This window comes from Salmo salar, chromosome ssa09 (genome assembly GCF_905237065.1).
Source record: "Salmo salar chromosome ssa09, Ssal_v3.1, whole genome shotgun sequence".
Taxonomy (NCBI): domain Eukaryota; kingdom Metazoa; phylum Chordata; class Actinopteri; order Salmoniformes; family Salmonidae; genus Salmo; species Salmo salar.
In genome coordinates, this window is record NC_059450.1 from 145,387,483 (window position 1) to 145,405,133 (window position 17,651).

General features: G+C 43.7%; 1 protein-coding gene across 1 annotated transcript; it reads left to right on the forward strand.

Moving 5' to 3' along the window:
• Window positions 1-224: 224 nt before the first annotated feature.
• LOC106613200 (short transient receptor potential channel 2-like) lies at window positions 225-7,171 on the forward strand. Its single transcript, XM_014215228.2, has 13 exons — window positions 225-364; window positions 604-1,296; window positions 2,442-2,642; window positions 3,118-3,282; window positions 3,567-3,741; window positions 4,357-4,557; window positions 4,726-4,888; window positions 5,020-5,112; window positions 5,200-5,392; window positions 5,529-5,656; window positions 5,761-5,821; window positions 5,942-6,074; window positions 6,210-7,171. The coding sequence occupies exons 1-13, from the start codon at window positions 350-352 to the stop codon at window positions 6,638-6,640; spliced, it is 2,652 nt and encodes an 883-aa protein (XP_014070703.2). The 5' UTR covers window positions 225-349; the 3' UTR covers window positions 6,641-7,171.
• The last annotated feature ends 10,480 nt before the right edge of the window (window positions 7,172-17,651 follow it).

The window sequence follows — 17,651 nt, forward strand, 5'->3', positions numbered from 1 at the left end:
ATTGAAGAGAAAAGAGACACCGTACAAATCCTAAAACCTCGATGAGGTGCTCTGTGATAATTGGTGTACTCCTCTTGGGAGGCGTCTGTTATTGGTTGTTCTGTTGCGTTAACGTGCTCTGGTGGAAATCCCCAGTGTTGGTCTACGCAGTAACAGAGGTAAAAGCAGAAGCAGGCAACACAGAGGCAACAGGTCTCTGCACTGACTGTCTGGAGCATTAGGTCTCAGTCTGTTCTCCTCAAGTACGACTTAGCAACCATTATACGTCTTATGTGGACTTACATTATGCATTACAGATGAAGGTTCTCTACAAGGAGGCTTTCATTTGTAGTTTGCCCTGCTAACCAACATGGAAAATATTACGGTAAGACTTCCTATGCTCTAATATTGCTGTACCGTTTTATGTAAACAAACATTTTGTGTTGACACTTTTGATTAACTGATTACTCTGATATATATAGCCTACTATGAGATAAAAACTACAACTATTGTAGTTACTATATAATATAAATGCCAAAAGTATTACTGAGTAAAATTGTGGTTCATAACACAGCATTCTGGATAATTGTACATTAAAACATGTCATGTTAAATCCTCTCTCAGCCAGACCAATGGCAGGCGATTGTGAACAAAAAGCTTAACTTCCCTCCGGAGCTGATAGCAGCCATTCAGGAAGACAACTCAATTCTGGTGGGCAGCCTGCTGTCCACAGGGGACGGCATCATCTGCCAGCTGGATGAGTCTGAGGACCGTCTGTGGAGAGAAGCCCTGAACCTGTCCATCCGCATGGGCAATGAGGACACTTTCTCTGCTCTGATGCTGGGCGTCAAGTTTGACTTCAGGCAGATCTACGAGGCGCTGCTGGTGGCGGTGGACACCAACCAGCCCCGGGTGGTCAAGAGGCTCCTGGACCGCCTGGACCAGGAAAAGGGCAACAAGATGGATGTGCGCTCCTTCTCCATGGCCATATTTGACCACTCCATTGACGACTCCCAGTTTGCCCCCGGAGTGACCCCGCTGACCCTGGCCTGTCAGAAGGACCTGTATGATATTGTCACCATGTTGACTAAGAAGGGTCATGCCATCCCTCTGCCTCACTCTGTCTCCTGTACCTGTCTGGAGTGCAGGAACGGCCGTCAGTATGACCTGCTGAAGTTCTCTCTGTCTCGTATCAACACCTACCGGGGCATGGCCAGCCGGGCATACCTCTCCATCACCACAGAGGATGCCATGCTCAGTGCCTTCAGACTCAGTCGGGAGCTACGCAAGCTCTCCAAGAAAGAGCCTGAATTTAAGGTATGAGTTAATTGATGTTGTGGGTAAATGACAACGTAGTACTATATTCTTTACAGTTTCGTACCCTTATTTTACCAGGTAAGTTGACTGAGAACACATTCTCATTTACAGCAACAACCTGGGGAATAGTTACAGGTGAGAGGAGGGGTGTCACGACTTCTACCGAAGGTGGCTCCTCTCCCTGTTCGGGCGGCGCTCGGCGTCGCCGGTCTACTAGCTTACATTTACATTTAAGTCATTTAGCAGACGCTCTTATCCAGAGCGACTTACAAATTGGTGCATTCACCTTATGATATCCAGTGGAACAACCACTTTACAATAGTGCATCTAAATCTTTTAAGGGGGGGGGGGTTAGAAGGATTACTTTATCCTATCCTAGGTATTCCTTAAAGAGGTGGGGTTTCAGGTGTCTCCGGAAGGTGGTGATTGACTCCGCTGTCCTGGCGTCGTGAGGGAGCTTGTTCCACCATTGGGGTGCCAGAGCAGCGAACAGTTTTGACTGGGCTGAGCGGGAACTGTGCTTCCTCAGAGGTAGGGAGGCGAGCAGGCCAGAGGTGGATGAACGCAGTGCCCTTGTTTGGGTGTAGGGCCTGATCAGAGCCTGAAGGTACGGAGGTGCCGTTCCCCTCACAGCTCCGTAGGCAAGCACCATGGTCTTGTAGCGGATGCGAGCTTCAACTGGAAGCCAGTGGAGAGAGCTGCCACCGATCCCTTTTTCCCTTTTCGCTTGGTTTTGTCTGTCCTGTGTTTCACCTGTTTTGAGTTCATTAGTGGGTTTTTTAGTCTGGCCCACCATGTTGGGTTTGTGCGGGATTGTTTTGTTTTACCTGTCGTGGTTGCGTTATATTTTCTTTGTCTTATGTGGACTGGCGTTTCTTTCTGGACTGTGTTCCGGCCCTTATGGGTGGATTATTTCCTCTGGTTTTTATGCCTGTTCATGGTGTTTTGGACTCAGGAATAAACGCTAGTGCATGTTTGGTCTCCTGCGTCTGACTTCACCCCCCCCACCACCACCACCACCACTCCTAGAGATAATTGACAAGGGGGGATGAATGAGCCAATTTGATGGTAACTTTTTAACATCATGGTAAAGTAAATCAAATTTGAATGTTAACTCACATGAAGTATCTGTTTGTGTTCCTCAGCCCCAGTACCTGAGCCTGGAAGAGCTGTGTCAGGAGTTCGCAGTGGAGATGCTGGCCATGTGTCGCAACCAGAGTGAGGTCACAACGATTCTGAACATCTGTGATGACGATAATGAAGATGAACTGGACGAGCAGACCTTCGAGGAGAGGATTCCAACCCTATCACGCCTACGCCTTGCAGTCAATTACAATCAGAAACTGGTAACTACTTTACCTACCCCATACCTGTCACGGGTGTCGTAGGACCAAAACGCAGCAGGAATGTGTAAACTCATCTTCTTATTTAATTAAAGAAGGAAAACAAAAGAAACACGTATACAAACGACACTAAACAGTCCCATCAGGTGCAAACACAAAACAGGAAATAACTACCAGGACCTTCAATTAGAAGCAACGAGGAGCAGCTGCTTCCAATTGAAGGTCAACCCAATAAACACCACATAGAAATAGACATACTAGAACTAACATAGCCCAACAAACCCCGAAACACTCTAAACAAACACCCCCTGCCACGCCCTGACCAAACTACAATAACAAACAACCTCTTTTACTGGTCAGGACGTGACAATACCACCTTTATTATACTCAAACTAAATTATCTTCAAACTAATACAAAAATAAACGTTTATAACATGTGAGCATGTGTTACTTTCACAGTTTTTTTCTCCTCTTCTAGTTTGTGAGTCATCCCATCTGCCAGCAAGTGCTGTCGTCCATTTGGTGTGGAAACATCCCAGGGTGGAGGGGCAGCAAGACGGTCTGGAAACTCACGGTGTCTCTTGGGATCTTCTTCACCATGCCTCTCCTCTGTATGATCTACTGGGTCGCTCCCAAGTCCAAGGTGAGCTAAGAGTAGGGGCTGGATTCAATCCATATCACAGAAGTTTTGTGGAAGTTCCGAGTTTATAGCTCAATTTAAATTTAAAGGCAATGTTCCCGTGTTTGCGGAGACTGCATTCACGGTAAACACTGCATATATCAGCTCAATCGGAAATTGTCTTTATGTTTTAACGCGGATCTACCACGATACTTCCCTCAATATTGATTGAATCCAGCCCTAGCGTAAAATACATTGCCTGACTGTTGTTTTTCAGATGTGTTGTAAGGATTGGGTTTCTATTTCAGATTGGAAAGACTTTGAAGATACCTGTGATCAAATTCCTGCTGCACTCTGCCTCCTACCTGTGGTTCATCATCACCCTTCTAGCTGAGTCTATTTTCATGGAGCTGTACCGCAATGAGTTCGCATCCCGGCAGCAAAACATCCTCTACAACTCCCTCCATATGATCTGGGTGGTCGGTAGGTCTATGTTATGTTTTAATTCTTTACAATCAATTCATCAATCTCTCATACCACAAACTCTTTACAAATTCTTTGTAAGGTATAGGCTCCTTTATACACTGAGTATACAAAACATTAACAACACCTGCTATTTCCATGAAATAGACTGACCAGGTGAATCCAGGTCCACTTTAATCAGTGTAGATGAAGGGGAGGTGACAGGTTAAAGAAGGATTTTTAAAGCCTTGAGACAATTGAGACATGGATTGTGTATGTGTGCCATTCAGAGGGTGAATGGGCAAGACTAAAAATGTAAGTGCCTTTGAACGGGGTATGGTAGTAGGGGCCAGGCGCACCGGTTTATGTCAAGAACTGCAATGCTGCTGGGTTTTTCACACTCTGTGGGAAGCATTGGTGTCAACATGGGCCATCATCCCTGTGGAATGCTTTCGACACCTTGTAGAGTCCACTCCCCGACAAATTGAGGCTGTTCTGCGGGAAACTCAATATTAGGAAGGTGTCCCTAACGTTTGGTATACTCAGTGTATGTAGCATGTTAGAGATGACAGTTTAACTATAAATGCTATTAGCATAATATGAAAATATGGGAATGACATGATCCTGCCCCTCTAGGTTTCTTCTGGAGTGAGTGTAAGAATGTGTGGGCGGAGGGTCTGAGGGGTTACATCGTGGACTGGTCCAACATTCTGGACATGATAGTACTCGGCATGTACTTGGCCTCCTTCGGTCTGAGAGTCCTCATCATGGCAATTGGTCACTTTGTTTGCCAAGACCAAAACTTGGTTGAGAAGTGTGCCTACTTCACCCAAACAGGTGAGCTGTATGTACCAACAATAAATCGCTATTGTATATTATATTTAATTACGGATTATACAACTCAATATCCTGTTACGGTATATGATCACCTAAAGTACACTATTGGGTCTAATCCTACTGATCTTTAAGAATCTTCATGTATGGCTATTTCCTGGCTTATTGCAGTGCGGGATGAATGGTGGCAGGAGGACCCTCAGCTGATCTCAGAGATTCTGTTCGCTGTGACCAGCATGCTCAGCTTCACACGACTGGCCTACATCCTGCCTGCCCATGAGTCTCTGGGTACTCTGCAGATCTCCATTGGTATAATGATAGACGACATGATGAGGTAAGACAAGGACACGTCAGGACACTTTGTATTTCGAAATGACACTCCAGAAAGTAATGCGCAAATATAAAAATGTACTTAATGTTGTATAGTTCAAATAACTACAACACATCTTCCCTCTTCTCCTTTAGGTTCATGTTTCTCTTGATGATCATTGGAACAGCTTTTCTCTGTGGACTGAATAATATCTACGTGCCCTACGCAACTTCTCCACATCTTGGACGGTATGACAGTTCTAACCTTTACCAAAATCTTCCAAACCTGCAGAGCTCTGTGCATTCATTCCTATTGCACTTTTCCTTTGGTTTCAGCTTCAATGAAACCTTCAACTTTCTCTTCTGGACCATGTTTGGTGCATCTAATCAAGGCTATGTGGACATGCCAGATTTTGTTCTGGCTCAGTTTGTGGGCAGGGTCCTGTATGGGGTCTTCACTCTCGTCATTGTCATTATCCTGCTCAATATGCTTATCGCCATGATCACTAATTCATTCCAGAAGATAGAGGTATAAAATAATAATCTGGCATCGCAAATCAATATATCTAACATGTGCATGATACATGTGAGGGGAAACTTATTAAAAAACAAAAACATGTTTTAACAATGTCCTCTTTGACTGCCATCCTTTTGGTCCCTGTCAGGATGATGCTGATGTTGAATGGAAGTTTGCTCGTTCAAAGCTCTACTTGAGTTACTTCAGAGAGGGCTCCACTATACCGGTACCCTTCAACCTCGTCCCCTCTCCAAAGGCCTTGTTCTACTTACTGAGGTAGGCTGGCCACTGTCTGCAACCCTGGTCTCTGTAACAAGCTTTAAACAGTGGAAATTGTCATCAAAACGTTCGGCAAGTGTTTGTTTTTTTCTTTGTCATAGGGGCTTTTTCTGTTGTTGCAACCAAAAGAAAACTCCAGACTATCCTCCTATTGCCTCTGTGGTGGGTTATAGAGATATATATATTTTACCAACATTACTACACAGAAGCATAATCACTTCAGACTCATACATATTCATACGTATTCGTATTCAGACTCATATTTTTCCTTTACACTTCCAGTCCAACAGCACAATGAACAACAGTGGCGAGGCAGGGATGGACCGAGTGTCATATCGCCTGCAGGTGGTCAAGGCGCTGGTACAGCGCTACATAGAAGCAGCCCGCAGGGAGTTTGGAGAGGCGACACGTAAAGGTAGAGGGACTAAATGTGCCCACAGTAAAGCATGTTAGCCCTATACAGGTACCTTGACCTAAAGTCGAGAACAGTGACTGCTACATATTGTTCTTTGTGTTTCTATCTCTCATGGGTGTTTTTGTTTTTAAACAGATGTGGGGAACAGGATCACAGAGCTGAACAAGGGGGTGGGGAGACTTCACTCTGCTATGAAGCAGCTCCATCAGAACCTGCAGAACAGCAAGTCCTTCGGCTCAAAGAGCGATGGAGGCAACTTCCTGGGCAAGTACATCAAAGGAGCAAAGAACAAATTTAAGAACTTTGATAAAAACGAGGCAATGGGGAATAGCCCAGACCTGTTACGAGTCAATCTGCACCTCATATGGGGGGTGGAGGAGGGGAAGAAAGAGGGGAAAACAGAAATGATCCCAGAGGTGTTTACAGAGAAAAACACCCCCACAAACAACCGCGAGAGCTCCCCAGACATCAGCACTGAGTCCCATAGTGGGCAGGAGTTCCTGGTGAGAGAAACAGAGAGTACCTGCACACAGGGAACAGTGGAGGAAAACACTAACATCATGTAGTGATGTAATCCCTGCTATATAGCCTTCTGTAAATATTCAAAACAGCTATGCTTGCTTATTATGTAAGTTGCCTACCATTATGTAAGAAACCTACCACTCCTGGGATAACTTTACATATTTTTTTGTCTGATTATGCGTGTCATAAATGTAGCAATTAGCAAAAGCATGTTTATGAGTAGAAAAAATATTCAAATAATTGCATGGATAACCTGATGATCAGTTTAAAATGTAGTATTTACGTTTACTGTACCGTAGCATCTCTATATAGAGAACTCTTGTATGAAAAAACATGGTAACACTTTATTTGACACCCAGTGTCATAACACGCTATGTCATAATATGACAGGTTATGACAACCTGTCATAATATGGTCACAACACTGTCATGACCCATATATTTACACCTGTTGTGAGATATATTGCATTATTTTACGTCTGGTTACAACACCTACAGTGTTAAAACCCACCTGTATTCACTTTCCTTTAGTTTGAAAGATTGTTTCTTAAATCCTTTGTTGTTGTAACGAATTCTTGACGTCGTCTTTTTTCATTATTTATTTGAATCATTTGAAGAAAATACACTTTATGACACTGTTATGAAGCATTATGACCATCATAATCATATAAGCCAGATAGGCCCTTATATCAGTCATCATTCAAAAAGAGGTGGTCTTGTCCTACTCCTGAAATCTGACATCAATGTGTGAGCAATTACAATGATAATATAATATGGTGAATTTCAGAAAATGTTATATAACATAAATATACTGTTGACAAGTAGACTATGGTGTAATGGAATGTTTTGCCTTGTGTGGTAGGTTTTATGGGTTTTGCCACTCATGTCTAGGTGTCATAACCAGCCATAAAATAACGCAGTATGTCACAACAGGTGTAAATATGTGCGCTGACAGTGTTATAACCTGTTTATAATATGGTCATGTCAGCTGTTATGACATGGTTATGACCGTGTCATAACGTGTTATGACACTGGGTGTCAAGAAAAGTGTTACTGAAAACATGTGGTACATAGACAGAGTAATGCAGACAGAATAATGTAGACAGAGTAATGCAGACAGAATAATATAGACAGAGTAATGCAGACATAATATAGACAGAGTAATGCAGACAGAATAATGCAGACAGAGTAATGCAGACAGAGTAATGCAGACAGAGTAATGCAGACAGAATAATGCAGACAGAATAATGCAGACAGAGTAATGCAGACAGAGTAATGCAGACAGAGTAATGCAGACAGAGGAATGTAGACAGAGTAATGTAGACAGAGTAATGCAGACAGAGTAATGTACTGCCTGCTTATGAGTGTGTGGGGAGATTGGACTGTGACGTTACCACACAGTAAAACAGACTACAATGTTACCCTCCAGCTCATGACTCAGTCATTTCATGTTGTTTCAATTAGAAGGGTAACTGTGTGCTTTCCAGGCTCCAGTGTGTCTGTGTACAGGTATCAGCTTGCTGTTCACCTGCTGTTTGTGCCAGGCCTGGTGAACCCCTGGGCGTGACCAGCCATTCATTACCAGGAGCCCTGGAGCCCAGAGGACCAGAGCACAGTCCTCTATGGGCCTGGGAAATGACTATGTTCAGGGACACCACGGTGTTAGTCACTCCCCACCCCCTGGATGATCTGTTCTACACTGGAGCCCCAGTCAATAAAAACAATGATTTGTCAAATCAGTTTGCTTTATTGATATTGCTCAATCAAAAGATAGTTCTTTAAACCATGATCATACAGTACATAGGAATGAATTTATACATTACATTTTGGACATTGTACTATCTTTATTCCAGATAAAACAAAGATAAAAACACAAAAGACAATTTACCTTTAGCTATAAAAACAAAATCTGTAAAATGAGAATACAATCTGAAAAAAATGGCTTCCTGGGAGTTGCTCCTGATACAGTCAAGTCATCTTACACATAGTTTTGATAGGCCAATGGGCTTCCTGGTCCTAGTGATGATAAGACATGATAGGCTGATGGACTTCCTGGTTCTAGTGATGATAAGACATGATTCCATGCTCCCTGAGAACACAGAGGATGATGAAGAGGATTGGTGGAACTGCCACCACCACAGTACCAGAGACCTGAGGGAGAGAAGACAGCCCAATATCAATGTTCATATCATACTGTACATCTATGTTGAATACTACAAGTTCAATATTCCAACATCATACATAACTTGATAGAGGCACTGTAGGTCTTTTGGAAAGACTGCAGATAGGCACTGAATATCGCAAATCTGCAGGGCAAGTAGGACTCAGCTGTGCCGTTGGAGTCTCTGCACATAAGGAAAAGTATAGGAATTGTACAGTGAGAACAGCCTAACCAGTTGACAATAATATAGTACCATCATACGCTCAGGATGGATGCATGGCAGTCATTGTGAATGGTGTACAGTGCCAAAGTACATACCTGCGGTAAAGTGTAGTCGCCAGCTCAGTGTTATCTGCCATGTAATGCTGTGTCAGACCCAGTTCAGACAGGACGGACAACGGTAACTCTTGAACAAGCACACCAAGACTGTACCAGCACTGTGAGAAAAAGCATGCACGCGCACACACACACACACACACACACACACACACACACACACACACACACACACACACACACACACACACACACACACACACACACACACACACACACACACACACACACACACACACACACACACACAAAAGGATGGCAGATGAGTGTGACAGCATTCTTTTAATGAGATGGTAATGGCATCACACTCCTTTGTGCTGCCTGTTTGTACATCTCTGCTGCTGCCACCCCTCTCTGTCCCTGCTCATGTCCTTCATACAGCAGGTCACCCATCCTGATCAGGGCTGGAGAGGATGGATGGAGATAAAATGCATCCAATGACAGAGTCAATGCAGACTGTTTATGTCAAAGACAATTCAGCGTAGGGATCATCAGGGTGTTGTATCTGGATGGTCCGGTTGTAGTGTCTCCTCATACATTGCACTGCAACCTGGGATCCAGGAAACCTCACTATTTGAAATGTCACTCATTGATTTAGTTGTAGTTATGCATTGATACTGCATATCATCACTGTGGAAACAAGTTTCACCAATCCAACTTTTGTATTCAGACCCCTTGACTTTTTCCACATTTTGTTACATTACAGCCTTATTCTAAAATTGATTGAATTACTTTTTTCCTCATCAATCTACACACAACACCCCATAGTGACAAAGCGAAACATTGTTTTTGCTTTTTTTTAATGTACAGAGATATCCGATTTACATATGTTTTCAGACCTTTTGCTATGAGACTAGAAATTGATCTCAGGTGCATCCTGTTTCCATTGGTAATCCTTGAGATGTTTCTACAACTTGATTGGAGCCCACCTGTGGTAAATTCAATTGATTGAACATGATTTGGAAAGGCAGACACCTGTCTATAGAAATATGAACGGAGCAAAGTACAGAGAGATCCTTGATGAAAACCTGCTCCAGAGCGCTCAGGACCTCAGACTGGGGCGAAGGTTTACCTTCCAAAACGACAATGACCCAAACCACACAGCCAAGACAATGCGGGACAAGTCTCTGAATGTCCTTGAGTGGCCCAGCCACAGCCCGGACTTGAACCCAATCGAACATCAGTTGGTAGAGCATGGTGTTTGCAACGCCAGGGTTGTGGGTTCGATTCCCACGGGGGACCAGTACGGGGGGGAAAAAAAAGTATGAAATGTATGCATTCACTACTGTAAGTCGCTCTGGATAAGAGCGTCTGCTAAATGACTAAAATGTCAATGTAAATGTAAATCTCTGGAGAGACCTGAAAATAGCTGGTCAGCGATGCTCCCCATCCAACCTGACAGAGCTTGAGAGGATTTGCAGAGAAGAATGGGAGAAACTCCACAAATACAAGTGTGCCAAGCTTGTAGCATCATACCCAAAGAAGACTCAAGGCTATAATCGCTGCCAAAGGTGATTCAGCAAAGTACTGAGTAAAGGGCCTGAATACTTATGTAAATGTGATAGTTCAGTTTTTTGTATTTATTTTTTATAAATTTGCAAAAATAGTAGTCCTTCTCAAACTGCTCATAGCACCAGCCAAGGGCGTTGATCCCTGGCGTGAAACCCTGTGGGATAGAATGGTATGATGAGCAATTGTGAAGGTGTCATTGCAGTCCTACAGCCCATGCATAATGATAAAGTTCTGAACATAATTTGGACCAACCTGCTCTACTGCTTCTTCAGGAAAGTGACTACCCTTGGAATGTCTTTCTTGACTCCTTGGCCCTTAAATGTAATGATGGTATTGTCAAAAGACATTAATATCATTGAACTTAGAATGACTACAGAGACTGACTGTGTCATCAAACTGAGTGTTTCACCTCGGACCTGCATGAGGACTATGGCCTAGTTTTACATGGACACTGGGTCCCTGCAGACAGACAGCTCCGCTCTCGTAGTGTCTCACAGCAGTCTGCTATAGAAGAGCAGATCAACCATTATCACAAAAGATTTATTCAGATGATGTTTAATACTGAAAACCATCAGACAGATGTATAGAACCTCTGCATCTGCGGCTCCATTGCGGGCCTAGAGTTTTAACCAGTGGAAGATATCATGGTTTTCTTTGATTTGGAACATCAGCACTTCCTCGTTCAGGTAAATAGATTCTACAAACATCTACAATACAGACAGAGCAGAGGAGCAGTTTTCATTAAATTACCTGTTTTAGGATTGTGTAATACACACAGCCGAGATGATCTTGATTCAAGCACAAAGGCCTACCTGCTGAGGTGAGGGGTTGTGCTGGTCAGAGGATGTCTGCTTGGCAATGTCAGAGTAGTAGGGATACCCAGCTCACCCAGCTGGTGCAGATGCCCAAGGCGCAGCAGGGCCAGTCTCCAGTCCTTCTGGGCTGACAGCAGAGACAGTAGCCATGCCTGGAGGATGAGGAGAATAAGAAACATGCAAAGTATAAACAGGGGGCCCAAAGTATAAATAAACTCCTGGCTCTAGTCATCAAGACAGACACCTGAATACCCATACTCATTCACCCACCTTATTGGCCTGCCTCTCCACTTCTACACCACTGCTGTAGAGCACTGATGAGAGGTGTAGAGCTCTGTTGTTCCCCAGACAGCCAGTTTGCAGCAGAAGGACCATTATCCTGTTAACTACTCGAGTGGATACAGTGCACCCTTAAACACAGTTAAAACAGAGACAAAGAGTACAGAGCCCTTCCCACTGATGCCAGATCAACCTTTCTACCACCTGGGTATACAGTATAAACAATAACATTAGAGAGATTTCAACATCCTCATTAAATGGTGTTAGCTGGTGTGACACCTTCGGAGGTGTTGAATTTATCATTGTAACCAGCTCTTACCATGCTTGGAGGCCAGTAGCTTTGGCAGTCATACTGCACAACGTCTTTAAGTTGCACTGGGTGTCTCCCAGGGTTCACAGTGTGGTGTCGCAGCCCAATGATATTTAATGTCTGCTCATGATAAGCATCCATACAGTTCTCTGGAAAACACAGGTAGTTTCAGTTTGGATGGAGTGACACTAACTTTGCGAGCCACTAAATATTTTATACACCATCATGCCATCTAGTGGATGTTACACATCATTACCAGAATCTTGTTTCTGTCTGGCTCTCAATAAATATCCAGTCAACTTGACATGAAGCTCCAACTGAAACTCCTGAGAGGACTATAGCCATCTAGTCAATTTCAGACTCCTAATATGGTCTGGAACAACGACTTCAGACTGTGGGAGACGAGTGAATACAGGTGTAACATGTTTTGTTTAACTAAAGATGGATTTGGATGTGTCTGCCTGTGATTCTTACCATCCTGAAGTCAGGTATTCTGTTATGATACTACACCAACGCTCCATAATATCCTTCAATTACTCTCAGAAATTGACCTCCACTGACCACAAAGTAGCCGTCCATGTCATACAGGTGTATAGGATCTCTGAACCTGTAAGAAACCAGTTCTTGCTGGATCGAATCCCCGAGCTGACAAGGTAAAAATCTGTCGTTCTGCTCCTGATCAAGGCAGTTACCCCACTGTTCCCCGGGCGCCGAAGACGTGGATGTCGATTAAGGCAGCCCCCCACATCTCTCTGATTCAGAGGGGTTGGATTAAATGCAGAAGACACATTTCAGTTGAAGGCATTCAGTTGTACAACTGACAAGGTATCCCCCTTTCCCTTTCCATATCCAAAATGTTATAGGGCTCTTTCTTTTGTTATCATCCTTACCTGTGTTCTGCAGTATGAACCGAATGCCAAGAGTATGTAAAGCAGTAATCAAGGCAAAGGGTGGCTACTTTGAAGAATCTAAAATCTAAAATATATTTTGATTGTTACTTTTTTGGATACTACATGATTCCATATGTGTTTTTCATAGTTTTGATATCTTCACTATTATTTTACAATGTAGAAATAGTAAAAATAAAGAAAAACCCTTGAATGAGTAGGTGTGTCCAAACTTTTGACTGGTACTGTGTATATAAATATATACACTGCTCAAAAAAATAAAGGGAACACTTAAACCTCACAATGTAACTCCAAGTCAATCACACTTCTGTGAAATCAAACTGTCCACTTAGGAAGCAACACTGATTGACAATAAATTTCACATGCTGTTGTGCAAATGGAATAGACAACAGGTCGAAATTATAGGCAATTTGCAAGACACCCCCAATAAAGGAGTGGTTGTGCAGGTGGTGACCACAGACCACTTCTCAGTTCCTAGGCTTCCTGGCTGATGTTTTGGTCACTTTTGAATGCTGGCGGTGCTTTCACTCTAGTGGTAGCATGAGACGGAGTCTACAACCCACACAAGTGGCTCAGGTAATGCAGCTCATCCAGGATGGCACATCAATGCGAGCTGTTGCAAGAAGGTTTGCTGTGTCTGTCAGCGTAGTGTCCAGAGCATGGAGGCGCTACCAGGAGACAGGCCAGTACATCAGGAGACGTGGAGGAGGCCGTAGGAGGGCAACAACCCAGCAGCAGGACCGCTACCTCCGCCTTTGTGCAAGGAGGAGCAGGAGGAGCACTGCCAGAGCCCTGCAAAATGACCTCCAGCAGGCCACAAATGTGCATGTGTCTGCTCAAACGGTCAGAAACAGACTCCATGAGGGTGGTATGAGGGCCCGACATCCACAGGTGGGGGTTGTGCTTACAGCCCAACACCGTGCAGGACGTTTGGCATTTGCCAGAGAACACCAAGATTGGCAAATTCGCCACTGGCGCCCTGTGCTCTTCACAGATGAAAGCAGGTTCACACTGAGCACTTGACAGACGTGACAGAGTCTGGAGACGCCGTGGAGAACGTTCTGCTGCCTGCAACATCCTCCAGCATGACCGGTTTGGCGGTGGGTCAGTCATGGTGTGGGGTGGCATTTCTTTGGGGGGCCGCACAGTCCTCCATGTGCTCGCCAGAGGTAGCCTGACTGCCATTAGGTACCGAGATGAGATCCTCAGACCCCTTGTGAGACCATATGCTGGTGCGGTTGGCCCTGGGTTCCTCCTAATGCAAGACAATGCTAGACCTCATGTGGCTGGAGTGTGTCAGCAGTTCCTGCAAGAGGAAGGGATTGATGCTATGGACTGGCCCGCCCGTTCCCTAGACCTGAATCCAATTGAGCACATCAGGGACATCATGTCTCGCTCCATCCACCAACGCCAAGTTGCACCACAGACTGTCCAGGAGTTGGCGGATGCTTTAGTCCAGGTCTGGGAGGAGATCCCTCAGGAGACCATCCGCCACCTCATCAGGAGCATGCCCAGGCGTTGTAGGGAGGTCATACAGGCACGTGGAGGCCACACACACTACTGAGCCTCATTTTGACTTGTTTTAAGGACATTACATCAAAGTTAGATCAGCCTGTAGTGTGGTTTTCCACTTTAATTTTGAGTGTGACTCCAAATCCAGACCTCCATGGGTTGATAAATTGGATTTCCATTGATTATTTTTGTGTGATTTTGTTGTCAGCACATTCAACTATGTAAAGAAAAAAGTATTTAATAAGATTATTTCATTCATTCAGATCTAGGATGTGTTATTTTAGTGTTCCCTTTATTTTTTTGAGCAGTATATATATATATATATATTTGCAAAAATAATTATATGGGGGATTGGAAATAATTCAGACAATAACATTCATGGAAACCACAATCTGCAATTTTAAAGCTGATCTAAATGGGTCGTGGATGGGTATTCCAGCATGACAATGACCCAAAACACACGGCCAAGGCAACAAAGGAGTGGCTCAAGAAGAAGCACATTAAGGTCCTGGAGTGGCCTAGCCAGTCTCCAGACCTTAATCCCATAGAAATTCTGTGGAGGGAGCTGAAGGTTCGAGTTGCCAAACGTCAGCCTCGAAACCTTAATGACTTGTAGAAGATCTGCAAAGAGGAGTGGGACAAAATCCCTCCTGAGATGTGTGCAAACCTGGTGGCCAACTACAAGAAACGTCTGACCTCTGTGATTGCCAACAAGGGTTTTGCCACCAAGTACGAAGTCATGTTTTGCAGAGGGGTCAAATAGTTATTTCCCTCATTAAAATGCAAATCAATTTATAACATTTTTGACATGCGTTTGTCTGGATTTTTTGTTGTTATTCTGTCTGTCACTGTTCAAATAAACCTACCATTAAAATTATAGACTGTTCATTTCTTTGTCAGTGGGCAAACGAACAAAATCAGCAGGGGATCAAATACTTTTTTCCCTCACTGTACACCAGTCAGTCAGTCAGTCAGGCAGATACACCAGTCAGTCAGTCAGGCAGGTTCACCAGTCAGTCAGTCAGGCAGGTACACCAGTCAGGCAGTCAGGCAGGTACACCAGTCAGTCAGTCAGGCAGGTACACCAGTCAGTCAGTCAGTCAGGCAGGTACACCAGTCAGTCAGTCAGGCAGGTACACCAGTCAGTCAGTCAGGCAGGTACACCAGTCAGTCAGTGAGGTAGGTACACCAGTCAGTCAGTCAGGCAGGTACACCAGTCAGTCAGTCAGGCAGGTACACCAGTCAGTCAGTCAGGCAGGTGCACCAGTCAGTCAGTCAGTCAGGCAGGTACACCAGTCAGTCAGTCAGGCAGGTACACCAGTCAGTCAGTCAGGCAGGTACACCAGTCAGCCAGTCAGGCAGGTACACCAGTCAGTCAGTCAGGCAGGTACACCAGTCAGTCAGTCAGGCAGGTACACCAGTCAGTCAGTCAGTCAGGTAGGTACACCAGTCAGTCAGTCAGGCAGGTACACCAGTCAGTCAGTCAGGCAGGTACACCAGTCAGTCAGTCAGGCAGGTACACCAGTCAGTCAGTCAGGCAGGTACACCAGTCAGTCAGTCAGGCAGGTACACCCGGCTCACAGTTTCAGTGTCTCTGGAATACCGTGGCGCTTATTCCAGTGTCACAAGACACCAGACGCTCCACCAGCAGCACAGCTGGTTTAGAACTGGACTACAACTCTTTCAGGGTGTAGTCAGACACTGGCTCAGCTGGGGGGGTTCAGCAACACCAAACCATCTGTGTGGAGGGATAGGCGGAAAGCCTGCATAATAGTATGTACATCCAGAGTTGATACATTTCTTTAAAATTAAGTGGCTAAATTGAAACATTACTGTTTGCGGGTATGATGTGTATTTTGAAAATAGATATAGTACAACATAGCTTACCTGTAAACTGAGGAGAAACAGTAATAAACACCTATCCAAGTAATGCTGGTTCATGGTCCAAGTGTGGGGGTGTTTAATTCGTTTAAGATGATGACTGCTCAATAAAAAGTAGGTTTAAATGATTTTAGCACACGAAAGACAAACACTAAAATCAGTCAAATTAAAAGGTTACCAGTAGATACACAAATAAAGGGACACATAGTCAAATCTAGTTTAAAAAAGCTATGTTTGCTGTCCTTTTGAATGGTAGAAACCTGAGAAAAAGTTCCAATCACGAGAACCCGGACTAACATCCTCCCAGCGGTGAAAAGTACTTAAGTGAAAATACTTTAAAGTACTGCTTAAGTAGTTTTTTGGAGTATCTTTACTTTACTATTTAGATTTTTGACAACTTTTAATTTTACTTCACTACATTCCTAAAGAAAGTAATGTACTTTTTACTCCATACATCTTCCATGACACCCAAAAGTACTTGTTACATTTTGAATGCTTAGCAGTACAGGAAAATTGCCTAATTCACACACGTATAAAGAGAAAATCCCTGGTCTGACTGTCCCTGATCTGACAGACTCACTAAACACATGCTTTGTTTGTAAATTATGTCTGAGTGTTAGAGCGTGCCCCTGGCTATCCGTAAATAAAAAAATAAAATAATAATGCTGTCTGGTTTTCTTAATATAAGGAATTTGAAATTATTTATATTTTTAATACTTAAGTAAATGTAATTGCAAAAAATATACTTATGATACTTAAGCATATTTAAAACCAAATACTTTTACTCAAGTAGTATTTTACTGGGTGACTTTCACTTTTACTTGAGTCATTTTCTATTGAAGTATCTTTACTTTTACTCTAGGATGACAATTGGGTACTTTGTCCACCACTGCATCCTGCTTTGTCCTTTTTCCACCACTGCATCCTGCTTTGTCCACCACTGCTTCCTGCTTTGTCCACCAGCGAAACAAGTGCTTATGTAAATAATGCAGACCGCTCCACCTGGTAGCGCTACGCGTCACACGACCAATAGATTTACAGATTATTTGAGAGACGGGGTCCAGTCAACTCAACCCAAAATTTGCTCCGAATTTTTTACGGAATTCGAAAATGTCACATTTAATACATATTGCACTTGTGATTTCCTGTGAACTACAGGGATAAGTAAAAAAATTAAAATAAATGCATATATAATAAATTACAAAATCCCTGTATGTCATGTCTGTTTATTGTGCAGTGCCAATTACTCTGTGATAACAGCACATACCTTGCTACTGTTTTGTGTGTTAGCGTCATCATCCCCCAAACAAAGACCTCATATCTGATAAACACAGTCCATGTC

Bases quoted from the DNA above. Each gene is read 5' to 3' on its own strand.
- LOC106613200 (XM_014215228.2), top strand. The intron at 3,742-4,356 runs GTAGGTCTATGT...CTGCCCCTCTAG, and splicing joins CCATATGATCTGGGTGGTCG to GTTTCTTCTGGAGTGAGTGT. The intron at 6,075-6,209 runs GTAGAGGGACTA...GTTTTTAAACAG, and splicing joins TGGAGAGGCGACACGTAAAG to ATGTGGGGAACAGGATCACA.